This window comes from Cercospora beticola, chromosome 3, assembly GCF_033473495.1.
Source record: "Cercospora beticola chromosome 3, complete sequence".
Classification (NCBI taxonomy): Eukaryota; Fungi; Ascomycota; class Dothideomycetes; order Mycosphaerellales; family Mycosphaerellaceae; genus Cercospora; species Cercospora beticola.
Window position 1 is genome coordinate 2,893,422 of NC_088937.1, and position 14,434 is coordinate 2,907,855.

Genomic DNA, 14,434 nt, shown 5'->3' on the forward strand with positions numbered 1-14,434 from the left:
CACGATAGAGCACCTGGGACTTCGGTGGACATGCGAAAAGGTTTGAAGGTAGTGCATTTTTGAGCGCGGCGTTTTGAGGTAATGTCAGCATGAGACATAGCTGTCAAAGAGAGCTCCACCATACAGTGGCCGATGTACAACACTTCACGTCCCCGGCCCATTCTCCGTGCCTCGCTCACCCGTCTCCCGCAGTGCTCGTGCTCGTCGATCTTATTCGGAGCCGGGACATTGTAGCGAATAGTCCAGGGATACACCAGAGGTCGTCGTGCAAGTCTCACAATAGTAAATCTGGGGTATACGTTCGTCTATACAAATAACAATCTCAACCAACTACTGCTTTCCTTTGCAGCGAAATATGCCAATCATACACCACCAAACTGATCACCCTGACCATGATCAGCGTTCCGCCATCTGTGAGCGGAACCCCTCTGCATTCTAGCAGATCTCCTAATATCCAATTCTTCCTTCTCTCTTCTCAACCTCGCAGCCTTCTTCCTCTCCCACACAGCTTTAATCACCCTCTTTGTCTGCGCTTGCCCTTCTTCAAAATTTGCCCTCGCCAGCTGCACAACTTTGTCGATCTCGTCAGGCGTGTACACAAAATTCCACGTACTCATGAATTCGGATTTCATAGGATCAACATCTGGGACTTTGTCGTTTGCAAGAAAAGGAAAGTAGACTAGGGCAATGCCCGCGTCTGGATCGCGGATATGCCAGTCATCGGAGGCGTCGTGTTTTAGGCGTTTCGTGGGCGGGTCTTCCATAAATTCTTCACGTTCCTGTTTCGTGCCGACCCAGACTGTACAGGGTCCTAGCTCCTCCATGTTGGTAGTATGACCGCTCTGTGCTGCATCCAGAGTCTTTGGGGCGTGCGCTACCGCCGCTGCTTCTGCAAGTTGCATGTCCTGGCTTATCTCTGTCGTCGACTCGCCCGCTGGAGGCCAGCCTGCGCCCATAGGCCAGCCTTTGATGTTCCGTTGGCGCACGTAACCGTCGACGACTTTGATCCAGTTGTCTGTTCGGACGTCTGCGGATGCGTCGAATGCAACGATGACGTCCACGTCTCGACCGGGTCTCAGCAAGGGGTAGATGGGCAGGTTGTTAGACATGCCTGCGTCCATGAGCTGGAGATGTGCGGACTCATGTAAGCTCTTGGGGCACGCTGCCGGCAGCTTGTCTTGGAGCCCAAGAACAAAGTTTGGGATCACGGCGGGATCGACTGGGTGGACCTTGACGAGATCTTCGTCCTTCTGCGACAAAACGGAGTCAAGCTTACCAAAGCCTGCTGCTTTGATGATAGGTCTGATCTCTTTGTAGTAGTGAGACAAAGTTGCACAGAAGGCAGAGCCCCAAATACCAAGCATAAGTGGTACCCGCAGCTCTGGCAGACACAGCCCGTTCTCCTTCCAGACGGTCTTGCCGGCTTCGAACCGCCGACCCATAGCGTAGGTTGGGATGCCAGCATTGAGTTCCTCGCAGAAGAATTCGTACGGTGTCCATTCAAACCACTGGAACCAGTCAAAGTGTTTGGTCGTAAATCTGGCCTCCTTCGCCTGGCTGCGGAAGTCTGCGGGTGCGTCTGGGATCTCGTGTCGCACCGCAGTGTAAATCGGTAGAGGCTGCAAACCTTCTTCTGTGTAATACTTCTGGTTTGAGACTTTGAGATCGTAGTAATCCACGTCCAGTTCGCCACGGGGCACCATCAGTCTCGCCGCGAGGAGCAGTCCGTATACATCGACAAGACCAAAATCGGAATCCGGGACACCTTTCAGCTTTTCTACAAAACCACTGAGCAAGAATTTGTTGGTTGGCGCCTGGTTGAAGAGAGTCAGAGCGGCAGTGGGCGATGCAATGTGAATACCGATCCTAGACTTCAAGTGGTCGATGATGCTCTGGTGGCTCAAGTTGCCTATTGATGAGTAGTACAGAGTCTGCAACCAGCAGCTTCCAGAGACTCCGGCGGTGTATGCGGCACAATCGAAAAGCCCCGACTCGTGGGCAGATAAGTAGGAAGATGTGCCGGCGACGAGCGCACGCAGACCTCCACCAGATCCGCAAAGAGCTATTGTAGGCACATCCTCTGGATGCACCTCCGATTCTGATAGTTCCAGATATCGCGCAAGTGCTTTCGCCGTGTGCTGTTTGCGCTTCGCAAGGAAGTCCTGCTCCTCTACACAAAGCTGCTCTGATATCCGTACGTTGGCGTCCCACAAAATCTCAGGGTTGATAACCGGGTCGTGAGCCTCTTCCCAGATTTCCCAACTGAGTGACCAAGGTGCCATAGAAAGCTCGTTTTGTAATTTGGTCAACAGGTCTGGCAGTTCTCTCAGCCATCCAGGTACCACAAAGCCAATGATAGCACTCTTCAGGCCACTGAGGTCCAGCCCAGAAACTGACTCGCCCACAGCCACAAGCTTGCCAGAAGCTGATTGCCACGCTGTTTGAAAGACATCTGGTGCATCCCCTTCCTCATTAAATAATGAATGACCTTTGGTCTGAGGAGGTGGAGGTGGATTGCTCTGGTTCTCATCGCTATCTTCGACCTCGCCAGCTTGAATCTGTGCGGCGCGTTTGAACTTCTCACGCAACGGAGTTTCATCACTAGTGATCGAATGGTCGTTGTCGCCAGCTCCAGTCCTGTTTGGCCATTTGGTCTTGCTGTCTAGCAGGATAGGTCTATGCCGGCTCTGCCATTGTTGATGACCGAGGAACGCGCAAGAAGCGCCTGCCGCACTATAACCCAGCAGTCTGGCATTGGATCTGCGCAACGACACCCATGCGCGTTGCATTCTGTCTCGGAAAGTGTCGCATATCCAATCGCCGCAGCGGTGAACGTTGGGCCAAGGCTGTCACTATATGATCGGGCCTCGTAGAAGTGAAGAAGAGAAGGAATACAACGCGACGTGAAGTCAAGCCCAGCACAAGCTCTTTGAGAGTGGAGTTGTCGTCAAGTCTGGTCCACAGAACAGGGCATCCTGGATTTGCCAGGAACGCGCCAAACTTTTCCGCGCCCTCGTCATGCTGACCCAATCCGTCAGGCTTGGCGAGAAACACGCTTACGAGCTGAACTCGGAGGGGCTGATGAATGGACTACGGAATACGAGCTCTGCAGCAAAGCTAGCGGATCGAAGAGAGATGTAGTCAGAATCGAATACCCGCTTGTGTAGAGGTGTTTTCTAGAAATGTTGATCGAGGGCAACAAGCAATGTCTCCGCTTTCTGTTCTCGGCAGCTACCGCGCGCGTGTCGCAGGCAGGAGCTCCGCAGCCGCAGCTCCACGAGTCCACGACACGATGCGTGCTGCTCGGTCCGTCTCGACATCTCACTGCTAGCGCATATCCCGAGCAGTGAGCTCGCTCGACATCACAGGCAGCACGACTACGAAATCCACCACACGACCTGCATGTCCTCGAGACCGCATGGCTGGCTGCCTCTGAGGATCCGGTGAACGTTGGAGGAAAGTGGCAGGGACCGCCAGAAGGCCATCATCGGCAAGATGGTTGCTCAGCGCCATGCAGCCTTCGCCGAGGAGTCGGCGGAGGTCGAAGTGCTCTATGCGAGCCTGGACAAGATGAAGAGCGTGTCGAAGAAGATTCAGGGCTCCATGTCGCGCCTCAATGACACCGGCAGGACCGTGCAGGATGCGATCGGGCCCATATATGGCAACACCCAGAGGCTACAGACGCAAAATGTCAACGTAGACCGGATACTCCAAGCCATTGAGAAGGTCAAGCAACCTTTGGACATGCGCAATAAGGAGGAGCGCATTTTGCGGAGTCGGCCAGACAAAGTAGGCTTGACGGAGTACATCGCGAGTATGGACCGGACGAACCAGGCCCTGAGGGAACTCAAGACTACGAATCTGCGATCAAATCAAATGGCCATTTCAGAATTGAGCTCGCTGTTGGCGACGGGTGCTAGCAACCTTGAGAATGTATTCAGAGATATGCTGCGACAAGACTCACAGCCCATTGAGCCGTTAAAACAGATTACCACTTCGCAGGACTTTCCTCGCATATCTTCAAACAAATCGGGTCAGCTGCGGACGATCAACACCAACATCTCCAATTACCACTCTCAGGTGGCACCTCCGAGCGAGCTGACACACTCCGGCAAAGTTTATGCCCACGAGCGTGGGCAATACATTGCGTTGTCTCTCCAGAACCTTGCCTCAGCCACACTTTCTACAGCGAAGAAGTCACAGGCAGATGCGATATATCGACCGGGGACCTGTGCGATCACGACTTATGCAACTGGCTTGCAAGGCATGATCGTTGCCGAGTACGACAGCATATGTCCTGTTTTCCAAAGGGAAGAGTGGGGCGCAGTCCTTCGAGCTACGTTACAAGAAGCAATGAAGACCTTTACTGGCACGTTACGTGATCTTGATTCGCACATTCGTTCACACATGATGACGGACTGCTACCTCGGCTACGAGATCATTGACGTGGTCACAAAGATGGGTCTCGCCATCGAGCAGCACACGAGTGAGCTTAAACAAGTCGTCTATGATGCGCTCAAACCAGTCAGAGAGACTTCTAAGTCATCTCTGTCGACGTTGCTGAACGACGTCCGGGTCAAGGTCAGCCAAATGTTGCAGATTTCCGCGGATGGCGCCGCACTACCCATCTCAACCGAAGTCATGACCCGACTGCAGACGATGGCTGCTTACCTTGTGCCTCTTGCAAGCATCATGCGTAGCTTGGGGGACGGTGGATGGAATCAGCCCGGTAATCCCGGCAATTCTGCATCCTCTGTGCCCACCATGAAATCTTTTGACGTTGGGGCAGATGGAAAGCAACTTTTTGCCCATTATGCCACAGACACAATCGAGACATTGATCTCATCACTGGACGCCAAAGCTCGTGGCCTACAGAAAGGCAAAAGTCTGCTCGGTGTATTCCTTGCCAACAATATCGCAGTTGTCGAAAGAATGATCAGGGCATCTGAATTGGCCACATTGCTCGGAAGCGCTCAGCCGAAGGTTGACGCATGGAAGAAGAAGTCCACGCAAATGTACCTCGATGCATGGAAAGAGCCCTCGGCACACCTGCTGGACGTGCAATATACCTCAAAACAGCCACGTCCACCTTCGACTGGCCATGCTGTCGACAGCTCGGCAATCTTGAAGTCGCTATCAAGCAAGGACAAGGATGCGATCAAGGAAAAGTTCAAGAACTTCAATGCATCCTTTGACGAGCTCGTTGCAAGACACAAAACGTTCAAGATGGAGCCTGAGGTGCGGCGGCAGCTGGGGCGCGATGCTCAGATGTTCATCGAGCCACTCTACGCCCGTTTCTGGGACAGATACCATGAAGTCGACAAGGGCAAAGGCAAATATGTGAAATTTGACAAGAGTCAATTGAGCGCTATCCTGGCTGGACTAAGTTAACGCTTCATGGACCGAGGAATGGCTGGGAATACCGAACATGATAACCACTCCAACCCAAGATCACGCCCGTGTGTGGTTGCATGTGGCACCTTGCACGCCGATTGGTGCATGAGCACAGTTGTCCAGGGCTACATGGCTCGACTGCTGAGAGGGCCAGGGCACGACAATTTCATTCCTAGAATTTCAAAGGGGACATAGCCGGCTTGACTGGATCTGCTACCAACAGCGCAGCATCAATGGGGCGAAGCAGCTTGCGAATGTGCTGCGAAGCATGGACCGGGGCCGCATCGGACGAAAGAGGTGGTCAACGATTGGGCGCCGCGCGAGCAGATACTGAGTAGATGAGAGTTGAGACCAGGGCCGCAGACACAGAGCCGGACATGCTTATGAGCTTACTACAGATGATGAAGAGACATCCACTCTCAGACGCAGATACCCTTGGCAAGAATACTGCAGCCACCGGGAAGGCAACTATGGCGCTCAACAAGCACTCGGCCACGGCGTAGTCGTCGCGGTCGCCACAGCGATCGGACGAAGCAATCCGACTTGGATCGATCCAAATGGCGCTCGGGGCAGAGTTGCGTATGCAGACGGGATCGTTGTGACAGAGAAGCCGAAATCAAGCTCACCAACGGATCAACGCAACAGCGGCTTGTACACATTTCCGGATGCCTATCGGTCGGTATGCTGGGTTGACTCGTGCGTGTGATATCGCTTTCAACGTCATTGAGCAACTGGGACAACGATAGTATGGATGTATGAAGATTGTATAGTAGGATCTAGCAAGATTGAAAGGGAATAATGCAGAGTGACGATCCCGTGGATTTAATTGGTGCAAGTAGTGCCGAGCCTCATTTAGTCAAGATGCATTGCATCTGCAGTGCCACCCTCTGCCAATGCCGTGCTGTCACTCTAAGTGAATTGTAGGTCGAGTACTTGTGTGCAATATAGACGAATGCGCGCTGTACCGTAGCGGCATTCATGTAGACTCTTCCTTCACATCCGTCTAGGATTACCCAAGGTGAATTCCCGACATTGAGCCGCGTGCTCCACCCAAAGCTTGGCACTTGCCGCAACAGTATCTGAGACAGCTCTATCTCGTGGATTGCAGGCATCGCTGGTGCATCTGGAACAGAAGAGGCTTCGATACTTGTTTTAAACCCTCTGCGCGCTGTATGTAAGCTTTGACTGCGGCTCAAAGCAGCTTTTCAACGCCTATCCACGGAACTCAGTTCGTATTTCATCGAGTGTGAACGGCCAGCTCGCGCGGCAGGCTGCGGCATGGGACAGTAGCTTGCAGCTCGAATACGGCAAGGCCATTGACGCGGCCAGCGCGGGCATCATGCAGGTCGTTTCAGCGCCTTCAGAGGTACGACATGAGGCCTGCTCCACCGGCGACGGAGGCAGATGGTGACGGGGAGTGCGCATAGCAGTGAGGCGTGTGGACGCGAGGTCGGAACAGAGTTTAGGGCGTTCGTGGAGAAATTGTAGAGCAGTGTTAGGCCAAGACTAGAGCGCAAACCCCTGTCCCGTAGCCCAAGTCCCCTTTCTGGTGCACAAGTGCAGCAACGTCGTCCAGCTTCTTGCCTTTTACCACCTCGCAGCCTCCAGCCAGCACCTACCCTCCGACTCCAGCTTCCGGCGCCCGGCCACGCCGAGTATCACGATTCATTTGTTAATACTTTCTCGACCCTCCTTCATCCTCTCCCATCTCCATCTCCATCTCCATCCCGCGCCGCGAGCCCAGTTCGGCGCACCCTGAAGCGCGAGTGGAACGACACGCGGCACCACCAGACGACCGACAGAATTGCTTGTACGAGAGCTCCCCCATCACGGCCGGCACCATTGCACCTGCTGCTTGCTTTGCACGCGCCCGCGCATCCGATGCCCGCGACTGACAACTGCCATCTGCCACAGAACCATTGAAGAAGGAGTCCCACGTTGAGCAGCTCCAACAAACACCCCGACCGCACTCGCCATGGGTAAGTCAACTCCTTCTCGCTCCTCTTCCGCCCCATCCCACCACCGCGCTGCGAGCGACGCCCTTCCGGCGGCGATCAATACACATTTTCGGCGCAGGCCGCACGCAGCGAAAGGACCGCTCCCACAATGTCCACCACATCCACCTTGAGCAGCGTCCGCACGGGCAGCACCAACGACTCGCCGGGCCGCCCCATTGTGCTGTCCACGGCGACGGCATCAATCGCCCGAGTCGTCACGCCCGATCGCTTGGACCTGACAGTCAAGGAGCTGCATGTCACCAAAGAACGAACTGACTCTGTATTCGACGCAGCAGCCTCTCCTAACGGAAATATCCTGCCTCCGCCGGCTCGTGCATCGCCCATTCCTGAATCCTCAGTGCTGAATGGCAAGCCATCATCGCCACTGGTTGCGACGAGTAACCCTCACCCCAATGGCGGAACGACTGCGCCTCAGACTGTCACATCGAAAGACCCAAAAGCAGCCGCACAAGCAGCTACGGACATGAGAAATATCGTGCGCAGGAAACTCACAGGATACGTCGGTTTCGCGAACTTGCCAAACCAGTGGCATCGCAAGAGTGTGCGAAAGGGCTTCAACTTCAACGTTATGGTCGTTGGTAAGCAAGATTTGAATATCTACCACATGAGGAAGGAGCGTTGACAAGGGACATGCAGGTGAATCCGGTCTTGGAAAGTCGACTCTCGTGAACACGCTGTTCAACACCTCCCTCTACCCACCAAAGGAGCGCAAGCAGCCATCCCTTGACTTCGCACCCAAGACCGTCAGCATACAGTCCATCTCAGCCGATATTGAGGAGAATGGCGTGCGTCTGCGCTTGACAGTGGTGGACACACCAGGATTCGGTGACTTTGTCAACAACGATGACTCTTGGCGACCAATCGTCGAGAACATTGAACAGCGCTTCGACGCGTATCTCGATGCCGAGAACAAGGTTAATCGCATGAACATCGTCGACAACCGCGTCCACGCATGTGTCTACTTCATTCAGCCCACTGGACACTCCCTCAAGCCTCTTGATATCGAGGTGATGCGCAGACTTCACACCAAGGTCAACCTCATCCCGGTCATCGCCAAGGCAGACACTCTCACCGATGAGGAGATTGCACAATTCAAGCAGCGCGTAAGTCTCGTGAAAAGTCATTCATAGTGCTCTCAAGCTGACAGCATTGTAGATTCTTGCCGATATCCACTACCACAACATCACCATCTTCGAAGGCCCCCGCTACGAGCTCGATGACGAGGAGACCATTGCCGAGAACAACGAGATCATGTCCAAGGTTCCTTTCGCAGTTGTCGGTGCCAACGCCGAGGTGTCAACACCAGAGGGACGCAAAGTTCGTGGTCGTCGATACCCATGGGGCGTCATTGAGGTCGACAACGAGGAGCACTGCGACTTTGTCAAGCTGCGACAAATGCTCATCAGGACCCACATGGAAGACCTCAAGGAGCACACCAACAATGCCTTGTACGAGAACTACCGATCCGACAAGCTCACCTCGATGGGTGTCGCCCAAGATCCTAGCGTGTTCAAGGAGGTCAACCCAGCGGTCAAGCAAGAGGAAGAGCGCTCACTGCACGAGCAGAAGCTCGCAAAGATGGAGCTCGAGATGAAGATGGTCTTCCAACAGAAGGTCCAAGAAAAGGAGAACAAGCTCAAGCAGAGCGAGGAAGAACTCTACGCCCGTCACCGCGAGATGAAGGAGCAACTCGACCGACAGCGACAAGAGCTCGAGGAGAAGAAGCAACGCATCGAGAGCGGACGGCCCGTCGAAGAAAAGAAGGGCCGCAAGGGTGGATTCTCGCTCAGAGGCTAGAATGTATCCTGACGCGAGGTGACTTCGATTTTGAGCGTGTTGTTCATGTTGGTCTCGGGAAGAACAGGTACGATGATCGGTGGGCGTACAGAGGAGCAGCGCCATGTCTTGAAGGCCTGCCTGTACCCTCTGACATCGATACTGTCACCTGGGAACGGCTGGAGATCTGTGGCACTGCGAGCAGGACTTGGCTACTAATGTCACTAATCTACATTTCCTCTGCAACCAGTTTCTGGACAAGTCATGCCATCCGACCCATTTCGCTCGCTCGACTCAGGTCGCCACCTACAACACTCTGTTATGATAAGGTTGCTGCTGCTGTACGGAACGGGAAAGGATTATTCTGATGTTGTGAAAAAGATACCATGGAGCCTTGGCACTTTTATTTGCTTCGTGTATTGTACTAGTCTGGCTGACGTTTCCTTGTGTTATAAGAGGGTATTAGTCTACGGTATACAGAGCTACCACTACTACGCTTTATTGGCCTTGATTGCAACGAACACCAGCACAGCAGACACTTCACTGATCGATCGAAGCGCTAGATAGACCGGGAGAAGTCGTTGGTCTGAGGTAAGTCAAGTGTCCTGTTCACTGCTGGGTAGCCATCATTAATTGACCTTTGCATACGAGAGCATAATCGGCATGCCACACGTGCCGTCGATGTCATCACCCACCGGCCTGCCACCAGACATTCGGCCGCACACGTACAATCTATGTCCGACACGCACCCGATAACGGCGGCATGTTCACGACGCCTCTGTGCCTCGTCCGCACTATCCGGCCATTGGAGTCTTTGACCGCAATGGAGCTCACGTGATCGGCCGCTGCAGTGCCGAGCGGAGGAGTTAATGCCGGGCTTTAGCAGCGCATTCGGCATTGTTTCAACGTCATTTGGCAAAAAGTTGTACGCGCACTTCCCATTGATATATTGGCCTCGGATACCGCAATCATGATGACACCGGAAAGCGTCGATTGTTGTGGACTTACCCACATCTTCACAACTCCAGCATTCTGCCTATCACATTGGCTGCTTTCTTCTATCATCGTTACCATTGGTGGCAACGATATTCACCTGCTCCGCGAGAATGGATTTCCGATCTCAGCAAGATCGTGTTCGACAGCCGGATGAGACGGAACGTTACTATGAGCCAGCAGAGGTTCCAGATCAAGAACAGTTTGGCAGAGCCGAACAAATATCTTCATCAGAATCGGAGCAGCGAGAACCACATGAGAAGAAACACGACGCCGATGAGGACGAGGATGATACGTCCGATACATCGAGCGTCTTCTCTGAAAGCCGACACATGGAAGGACCACGAAGTCTACGCCGCCCCAGCACAAGTCTTTCGCGAACGACGTCTCGTAATCTCGAACGAGCACAAACTACAGCTTCTACGGTCCTCTCTGCCATTCGATCGCGAGCGCCTCGAGGACAATTTACGCATCCTTTGACGCACGAAAAGACTCTGGCGGACGTGCTTGTGGACTTCGATGGCAAAGATGACCCTTATCGACCTCTCAACTGGCCATTCAAGAAGAAAGCTATTACGACCGTGTTATATGGTTTCACCGCCATGGGAGCGACGTTCGCATCTTCGGTATACAGTCCTGCTGTGAGTGAGATTGCACAAGATTTCGCGATCGGTACGGAAGTTTCCACGTTGGGGATTTCGTTGTTTCTTGTTGGGTTTGGAATTGGACCACTGGTTTGGGCGCCTCTGAGTGAGGTTTATGGACGGAAGATGGCTGTTTTGATTCCGTATTTCATCTCTGCGCTGTTTGCGTTCGGTGGTGGCGCGGCGAAGGATGTTCAGGCGTTGATGATTTGTCGGTTCTGGCAGGGCATATTCGGATCTGCGCCGGTCACGAATACGGGAGGCGTTCTGGGTGACTTGTTCTCAGCAGAGCAGAGAGGTGCGGCGATGGTTGGCTATGCCATGGCTGTGGTCGGAGGACCCACGCTTGGTCCGATCATTGGTGGTGCGTTTATCGTCAGTGGAGTTGGCTGGCGCTGGACACAGTACATTACAGGCATCCTGATGATGTTGTTCTTGGTTCTGGATCTCCTCATCGTGGACGAGAGCTACGCGCCGACTTTGCTGGTGGCCAAGGCACGACGACTCAGGCATGAGAGCGGTAATTGGGCTCTGCATGCAAAGCACGAAGAGTGGGATGTTTCGCTGAAAGAATTGGGGCATAAATACCTGGTCCGGCCATTTCAACTTCTCGCCACACCGATTTGCGCTTTGATGGCATTGTACGCCTCCTTCTGCTATGGCATTCTCTACGCCTCACTAGCCGCCTTCCCGATCGAATTTCAGGAGACTCGTGGCTGGAACGCTCTTGTGGGATCTTTACCTTTTCTTGCAATGCTGGTCGGTATCTGCTTCGGAGCGTGCGCGAACTTTCTCAATCAGAAGTTCTATGTCAAGAGACTGAAAGCGAACGACTATCGGCCTGTGCCTGAAGCACGACTTCCTCCGATGATGGGTGGATCCGTACTCTTCGCCGCGGGACTTTTCATGTTCGCATGGTCTTCTGGACCTGAAGTACATTGGATCGTGCCCTGCATTGGCATCGCCCTTGAGGGTATCGGCTTCTTCACAATATTCCAAGCCGCACTGAACTACCTCATCGATACCTTCCAGAGATATGCAGCGAGCGCTGTTGCAGCGAATACAGCACTGCGAAGCGCTTTTGCGGCTGCTTTCCCTCTCTTCATTTCACCGATGCTGCATAATCTGGGCATCAATTGGGGAGTAAGCATTTTTGGTTTTCTGGCTGTGGCGATGATACCCATTCCTTATTGCTTTTATGTTTTTGGGAAGAGGATCCGTGCGAGAGGGGAGTGGAGCAGGGAGAGCGTGTATCCGAATGAGAAGAAGCAGGGAGTTTAGATATCGACAGCGACAGTCTCTAGGTGCGATGAATGCACGGAATAGAAACAATGCATAGGATTAAATCGAACAACCAATTCATACATGCCTTCCGTACACATGCGTTCTGCTGACGTCACAAACATTGGGCCTCTCGAGCGAAGGCGATCAATTCAAGGCACTTTCTCTTCAAAGCATCGCCAGCTCAAATCAGACGCAATCAAAGGATTCAACCCGAACGAAAAATGACCACAACAAAACTCACCCCTCTGGCCCAACTTCAAGTGCTCAAACACCTCATACCCGCACATGGCCTAACACCCAACACTTCGATACAAAACAAACCTCTCCTGATCTACAAATCCTGTTTCCGTTCCACGACCTCCGCCAGCCAGATCGAATCCCATCTGGAATCCACTGGCGTCGTAATACCTCAATGGCGCTATACAATGTACTCGACCTCTCACTTCCACAGTACTTCACACGAAGTCCTTTGCATTTCGCACGGCAAAGCCAAACTCTGCTTCGGGCACGAAGACAATCCGGAACGCGTGGAAGAAGTTGTTGAGAAGGGAGATGTGGTTGTTGTACCTGCGGGCGTGGCGCATAGGCTGTGGGAGGATGTGAGCGGAGGCTTTGAGATGGTGGGGAGTTATCCGGAAGGTTGTCAATGGGATATGTGTTATGGGCGGGAAGGGGAGGAGGGGAAAGTGAAGGGTATTGAGAGTTTGGGCTGGTTTGCGAAGGATCCGATTTATGGGGACGAGGGGCCTGCGCTGGATGTTTGAGACTGTTATCAGGGCTGTTCAACGCCTCTGAGATATTGTGTCTTACGAAGGCGGAGTTTCGAAACGTTGTTGGTGTTGCAAAGCGAAGTTATGTATACAAAGTTAGAGCTATCCTTAACCGGGATTCTTATCATCGACGCCGCGCTATGCGTCTGATCGTACATATTCTGTTGCTGCGGCTCAACTTATTCCTCGCAGCCCGTCTTCGGGATCTATCTTGACCAGCGGGTTCGCATCAAACCATCGCAAAAGCTTTTGATAGACGACAAGCATGGTGCCGCTTTGGATACTGGTCCATACACCCCTTGGCCCTACGCCACGGAACCAGCCTGACAGTCCTTCGGTCCTGTAGATGATTTTGAGTGCTTTGTACACCGATTCAGTATCGAGCGGGGTCAATCCATGGTGCTTGAGTGCTGTTCCAGGCCCTGATGTGGATATTCCTCTTCTCTGTTGAGGCGTCGCAGATGTTGCGGTCGGTCTGTGTTTCGTTGCCGAAGCGGAAGTTTGGCTGGGAGCAGCGGCTTTAGTACTATTGCTCTTCGCATCGCTTTCAGCGGCCTTCGCTCTTGCTTTTGCAACGACTTCGGGATCTAGCTCTGTTTGAATTCTTGTCTTGACCACATCCATTGGACAGGTCAACACACCTGCCATACCTCCAGCACTTGCGCCTGTCAAAATCTCCAATGGCAGACCGATCTCTTTGCCCGGTCCAACCCATGCTTTCGCCCACTTTTGCTCTTGCTCGTAGAAGGTGAACTGCAATGCCGAGAAAGGCAAATCTCGCAGGAGTGTCGCTTTGTAGCCCGAAAACAATTCTCTCCAGCCTTCCATGCGGTAGATGGTTTTGAACGCGTGTATCGTGCTACGGTAGTTGTATCCAGAGGTAAAGTATGGATTGTTGTATTTTCCTTGCAGCTGTAGCCTCGTCTTCAGTACCTCGGTAGGCACGTAGAGTGGACTGGCAGCCAAATCTGCGCACCACCCACTGGCGAAGTAGGCCACGCTTGGCGTTATCCCGTAGTCAATCATGGCCCTTTTGCTGCTCTCGTAGCATCCAAAGAAGATAACAGTTCCGACGAAAGACCCCACAAAGGCGGGCGTAACTCCTCCATACAGTCCTCTGCCCACGCCTTCCTGCTTCAAGATGGTCCAATACGTGTTGCCCATGCTCGTGTATTTGGGCGGCATATGCGGATCACCCTGCTGTCTCGTCTTGACCGTGTCCAGGCTATGCATCAACATATCTCCCAGACATCCTCCCAACCCTCCTGCCAACATGGCGTGCGCGTACGGCGGGCGATAATCCTCATGATCCACGTCTATGGCCTTTGCCGAGGAGACGGACGGGCGTCTCTGGCTATCCGCGGATGACATTTCTGCCGCCCGTCTTCTCGTATCGTCGAATCCATGGTCAATGTAATTCAGCGGCGCATCGGGCTGCTTCTCTGCGGTCGAGGAAAAGTAGGAAGCCACGCGGGCCAGGACCATTAGCAAGGAGAGCTGATCCCGCCTCCGGGCAGCATGAACAGGGTCGGCCGTGTGCTCGTCGAGCCTTCAG

The 14,434-nt window shown here is 53.4% G+C and overlaps 6 protein-coding genes across 6 annotated transcripts; 4 read left to right on the forward strand and 2 right to left on the reverse strand.

The window, feature by feature from the left end:
- Positions 1–362: 362 nt before the first annotated feature.
- RHO25_005110 (uncharacterized protein) lies at positions 363–2,789 on the reverse strand (the record flags this gene model as incomplete). Its single annotated transcript, XM_023596016.2, has 1 exon — positions 363–2,789. One exon carries the CDS (start codon positions 2,787–2,789, stop codon positions 363–365), a length of 2,427 nt encoding a protein of 808 aa, XP_023457983.1.
- A 706-nt stretch (positions 2,790–3,495) lies between these two features.
- RHO25_005111 (uncharacterized protein) lies at positions 3,496–5,391 on the forward strand (the record flags this gene model as incomplete). Its single annotated transcript, XM_023596017.2, has 1 exon — positions 3,496–5,391. The coding sequence occupies one exon, from the start codon at positions 3,496–3,498 to the stop codon at positions 5,389–5,391; it is 1,896 nt and encodes a 631-aa protein (XP_023457729.1).
- A 1,978-nt stretch (positions 5,392–7,369) lies between these two features.
- SPN1 (RNA polymerase II transcription-related protein) lies at positions 7,370–9,209 on the forward strand (the record flags this gene model as incomplete). Its single annotated transcript, XM_023596018.2, has 4 exons — positions 7,370–7,373; positions 7,688–7,990; positions 8,049–8,515; positions 8,568–9,209. 4 exons carry the CDS (start codon positions 7,370–7,372, stop codon positions 9,207–9,209), a joined length of 1,416 nt encoding a protein of 471 aa, XP_023457730.1.
- Positions 9,210–10,294: 1,085 nt separating this feature from the next.
- RHO25_005113 (uncharacterized protein) lies at positions 10,295–12,106 on the forward strand (the record flags this gene model as incomplete). Its single annotated transcript, XM_023596019.2, has 1 exon — positions 10,295–12,106. One exon carries the CDS (start codon positions 10,295–10,297, stop codon positions 12,104–12,106), a length of 1,812 nt encoding a protein of 603 aa, XP_023457721.1.
- A 224-nt stretch (positions 12,107–12,330) lies between these two features.
- On the forward strand, positions 12,331–12,873 carry RHO25_005114 (uncharacterized protein; the record flags this gene model as incomplete). Its single annotated transcript, XM_023596020.1, has 1 exon — positions 12,331–12,873. The coding sequence occupies one exon, from the start codon at positions 12,331–12,333 to the stop codon at positions 12,871–12,873; it is 543 nt and encodes a 180-aa protein (XP_023457723.1).
- A 180-nt stretch (positions 12,874–13,053) lies between these two features.
- RHO25_005115 (uncharacterized protein) lies at positions 13,054–14,364 on the reverse strand (the record flags this gene model as incomplete). Its single annotated transcript, XM_023596021.2, has 1 exon — positions 13,054–14,364. The coding sequence occupies one exon, from the start codon at positions 14,362–14,364 to the stop codon at positions 13,054–13,056; it is 1,311 nt and encodes a 436-aa protein (XP_023457927.1).
- Positions 14,365–14,434: the final 70 nt, after the last annotated feature.